The 4489-nt window shown below is 66.1% G+C and overlaps 1 protein-coding gene across 1 annotated transcript; it reads left to right on the top strand.

The window, feature by feature from the left end:
- Window positions 1-372: 372 nt before the first annotated feature.
- On the top strand, window positions 373-4121 carry MSX1 (msh homeobox 1). Its single transcript, XM_051829735.3, has 2 exons — window positions 373-1067; window positions 3077-4121. Exons 1-2 carry the CDS (start codon window positions 599-601, stop codon window positions 3517-3519), a joined length of 912 nt encoding a protein of 303 aa, XP_051685695.3. The 5' UTR covers window positions 373-598; the 3' UTR covers window positions 3520-4121.
- Window positions 4122-4489: the final 368 nt, after the last annotated feature.

The raw sequence follows: 4489 nt of genomic DNA, 5'->3' as shown, positions 1-4489 counted from the left end.
TGCCATTCTGGAGAGAAGGACGTAGTGGCAGAGCAGGAAGGGGGTGGGAACGGGGAGGGGTGGGAAGAGGCGCTGGGAGGGGAGCGCAGAGGGGCCGAGCAGTCCCCCGGGAACGCGGAGTGCGAGGCCCGGGATGTGGGGGGGCAGGCGCGCAGAGGCCGCCCGGGCTCCCGCCGACCGAAGCTTCCCGGCACCCCTCCCCCGGCCCGGCCCTTCCCTGCGCGCCCCCCGGCCCCGCGCGCTGCGGGGCGAGTCCTAGGAGCGCGGCCCAATGGATCGCCCCGGGCCCGCCCCTCGCGCGCTGATTGGCCGCGGCGGCGCCGGCCTCGCCTTATTAGCAAGTTCTCTGGGGAGCGGCGGCCGGAGCCGGCCTCGGCGGGTGCGCCCGGGAACTCGCCCTGCGCGGCGGCGGAGGCGGCGGGCAGCCAGGCCCAGCTCGCCGGGGCTGGCCTTCTGGGGAGGGGCGGGACGCGCGCGCGGGAGGGCTCGCCCGGCCAGGGCCCCGGGCGCTCGCAGAGGCCGGCCGCGCTCCAGCTCGCCCGAAGCCCATGCCCGGCGGCTGGCCCGTGCTGCGGCTGGAGGGGGGGCCCGGCTCTGCATGGCCCCGGCTGCTGACATGACTTCTTTGCCACTCGGTGTCAAAGTGGAGGACTCAGCCTTCGGCAAGCCGGCGGGAGCAGGCGCGGGCCAGGCCCCCAGCGCCGCTGCGGCCACGGCGGCCGCCATGGGCGCGGACGAGGAGGGGGCCAAGCCCAAAGTGTCCCCTTCGCTGCTGCCCTTCAGCGTGGAGGCGCTCATGGCCGACCACAGGAAGCCCGGGGCCAAGGAGAGCGTCCTGGCGGCCTCCGAGGGCGCGCCGGCGGCGGGAGGCTCGGCGCAACCGCTGGGCGCCCGGCCCGGGGGGCTCGGCGCGCCGGACGCCCCCTCCTCGCCGCGGCCGCTGGGCCATTTCTCGGTGGGGGGACTCCTGAAGCTGCCAGAAGATGCGCTCGTCAAAGCCGAGAGCCCCGAAAAGCCCGAGAGGACCCCGTGGATGCAGAGCGCCCGCTTCTCCCCGCCCCCGGCCAGTGAGTAGCCAGCGCCCGGGCGGCTGCGGGGGTGGGGGTGGGGGAGGGGCCCAGCGGGGGTGCAGGACCCGAGGGCGCCAGGCCGCGCGCCGGCGCCTGCTCGTCTCCGGCGTCTCATACCTGCCGCCGGTACCTGGAGCCAGTGCCGCGGGGCCCCGGAGAGGGCAGGCTGGGGTTTGCGCCTCTCTGCGCCCCCACCCTGGAAGAGCGCGCGCGGCCTGGCGGAGACGCAGCTCGCCGTCCATTTCGGCGGGCCCCTCGTCTCGGCCCCGCGATGCCGCGAGGGGGGAGGTCCCTTGCCGGACCCCGGGGCGCGGACAGCCCCTCTTGCTGCCCCTTCTAAGCCCCCCCCGCCTGACCTGCATCGGAGGGGCGCGGGCATCTTTTCCGGGCGCCAAGTTTCACTTTCTCCCAGAGTCCTGGCCCCTGGCCCCTAGTGTAAAGGACCCTCGCCTAGGGGCTCCTGGCTCTTCTCAAACTCCCGCCAAGGCCGAAGCGGGGCCCGCGGTTCTTTGGGTGCAGGGGCTGACTTAGGGGGAGGGGGCGCTCCGCTTTCAGGGCAGGGGGCGGGGCGGGGAAAGCGCCCCCTCCGCTCTTCCCCGAGGTTCCCGGGCGTCTGGGACTGGGTGTCCGAACGGGCTGCAGCCGCGTGCGGGGGCCGCTTCCAGGGCCCCGCAGACTCGCGCCGAGATATTTCAGGAGTCCGGAAAATGCCCGAGTTTTCCTCGCTTCCTCCGATTATTTGGCGCCGCATAATAGCGGCCCGGATTGAATGGCGCGGCGCTGAGAACGATTTCTGTCTGGGGACTGCGTGTCTTTGAAAGGCTGGCCCCTCCCCGAGCCTCATGGCCGGAGACCGCGGCTGTAGTTTGCCCTGGACAGCACTGCTCCCCGAGGGCGGCTGCGCGGGGAGCGGGTCCAGGCGAGTCCCAGTCCCCCAGTGCCGGGAGGCGAGGGTGTTTGAACTCGAGATTTCGTTTTACCCACATCCTGGTGTGCCCAGGAGGCCGAAGGATCATCATCTTATTTGTTCTGTGTTGTGATGCTAAAAACAATGTTAAATTCAAAACCCGCATGGTGAAACAGCCCGAGTCCGAATTCACTTTTCTAGAGAAAATCTGTGGCCGAGGCAAAGCGGCCTTGGGATTCAGTGAGGGCCTCAGGCCCCCAGGGTCGCCCGTCCACCTTGTCCCAGGAGTGATTTGGTCCACTCGTGTCCAGCAGCCCCGCTGAGCCGATCCAGCCCCTGGCCTGCGGCTAGGCCTCCAGCCGGGTGCTCACTCTGTCCATCCTTGAGGGTTGTTTTGAAGCCAAAAGAAAAAGACAGTTGGACACCGCTGCTCTCTGTGCACTGAGCCACAGGTCCAGCCGAAGCCATGGCCCACCCCAGCCCACGACGGATGGCGGGTGGCTGAAGCCCGAGGCCAGGCGCTGGCGGTGGGAGCGGCAAGAGCCCCGTCTCCCCTCCCGATGACACTGTTTGGGAGGGCTGACCACAACGGGGGCTCCGGTGATGGCCACCTTCCTGCTCCACTCCTGGGACTGCCCCAGACCCCTGATCCTGGGAAATGAGCTGGGGCTTGGACATCGGCAGTCTCTGAGCGGCTGAGCGCGCGGGGGCGCGCACAGAGAACCCTTTGGCCAGCAAGGAAGAGCTGAACGCTGAACATGGCCTTGGGCTCGCGCCACCGCGGTGAACTCCCTGCGCGCGGGCTCGTGGGGCAGGCCGGCCAGGCAGGGCCTACCTGAGGGGCAGCGCCACCAGCCCCAGCCGAGGTGGGGCCTAGGACGCGGGTCTAGTTCTGCCCACCTGACACTTTCGGTTTGCAAAAAGTAGACCCAAACCGCTGGCTGGCGGGGCTGCGGTGGGATTTTGAGAATATTTTCCTGGGGCTGCCCACCAAGGCTCTAGGTAAACAGCAGCAGCGGGCGGCGTCGGTGTGGCCGCTCCTGCCTTGGGGGGCGCGGACGCCGCTCCCTCTTAACCTGCTGCCTTTTGTCCCCCTTAGGGCGGCTGAGCCCCCCGGCCTGCACCCTGCGCAAGCACAAGACCAACCGCAAGCCGCGGACGCCTTTCACCACGGCGCAGCTGCTGGCGCTGGAACGCAAGTTTCGTCAGAAGCAGTACTTGTCCATCGCGGAGCGCGCTGAGTTCTCCAGCTCGCTCAGCCTCACCGAGACGCAGGTGAAGATCTGGTTCCAGAACCGCCGCGCCAAGGCCAAGAGACTGCAGGAGGCGGAGCTGGAGAAGCTGAAGATGACCGCCAAGCCCATGCTGCCGCCGGCCGCCTTCGGCCTGTCTTTCCCTCTTGGCGGCCCCGCAGCCGTAGCGGCCGCCGCCGGCGCCTCGCTCTACAGCGCCTCGGGCCCCTTCCAGCGGGCCGCGCTGCCCGTGGCGCCCGTGGGACTCTACACGGCACACGTAGGCTACAGCATGTACCACCTGACATAGAGGGCCCCGGGCCGCCCACCTGCGCTGCCAGCCACGTCTTCTGCCAGCAGCAAGAGCGCACCCCAACGCACCCCTGCTCCGTCCGCACCGCGCCCCCTCTGTCTAACCCCCCTCCCCCGCCACAGAGCTACACCTTGATGGGGCAGCCGAGGCCAGGGAAGTTAAGAGAGCCAAGCCGAGGTCCCCAGCAGAATGAGTGGTCGATCGGACTGGAGGGCTCTGCTCCTGCCCGGCGCTTCCCTGCGCTGGGGGCAGAGGGACAGCGCTTGAGGATTTTGGAATGGAACAGGTTGAGAGCCTGCAGGGTGATGAGGGCACCCCGGTTCCTTCCGCTGGAAAGCAGTGGCTTTGGGTTAGGGACACACAGATGCATCGCAAAGGTAGGTTGAAGGGACCTCTCTTACCGTTCCAGAAAACAGTTGTAAAATTTAAAAAAAAAAAAAATCCCGTTTCTATTTAACAGTACATTTGTGTGACGTTCAAGCACCCCTTTGGAAGGGATTTGTGTGTACTATGTAATATACTGTATATTTGAAATTTTATTATCATTTATATTATAGCTATATTTGTTAAATAAATTAATTTTAAGCTACAAGAAGCCACCTGTTGACTGATTGAGTGTTTTGTTTTAATGCCGCTCCTCGCCTCCTCCCCGGCACAGCTGCCTGTCAGTTCGACAGGACTTTGAGAGGCGACAACAGGATATGTGGGCACGGAGGGGGGTGTCCTTTGGAACACACGGGACGGATTGGCGTGAGCAAAGTCAAGTGGAGAATTGAAGCAATTACCGAGGATAATTAGGCTCAATTTTCCAATTCACTCTAAGCTGAAATCGACACTCGCTCAGGCGACCCAGAACCGGCTCTTTCTTTTCTTCCTCCCCTTTTAACCTGTCTATGAAAACAAAGCGGTCGGCCCACAAGGGCTGATGGCTGTAGACAGCTCGAGAGGCGTCCCGGTCCCCAAAACC

The sequence above is a fragment of the Oryctolagus cuniculus genome, chromosome 2 (assembly GCF_051225735.1).
Source record: "Oryctolagus cuniculus isolate XC-2025 breed Fujian yellow rabbit chromosome 2, ASM5122573v1, whole genome shotgun sequence".
In the NCBI taxonomy this organism is placed as follows: domain Eukaryota; kingdom Metazoa; phylum Chordata; class Mammalia; order Lagomorpha; family Leporidae; genus Oryctolagus; species Oryctolagus cuniculus.
This window is presented reverse-complemented; position numbering and strand designations above follow the sequence as displayed.

What these genes read in the sequence shown, in the direction of transcription:
- MSX1 (XM_051829735.3), top strand. Translation starts at nt 599, where the DNA reads ATGGCCCCGGCTGCTGACATGACTTCTTTGCCACTCGGTGTCAAAGTG. An exon ending in CTTCTCCCCGCCCCCGGCCA is followed by an intron (nt 1,068 to 3,076) that starts GTGAGTAGCCAG and finishes TGTCCCCCTTAG; the next exon opens with GGCGGCTGAGCCCCCCGGCC.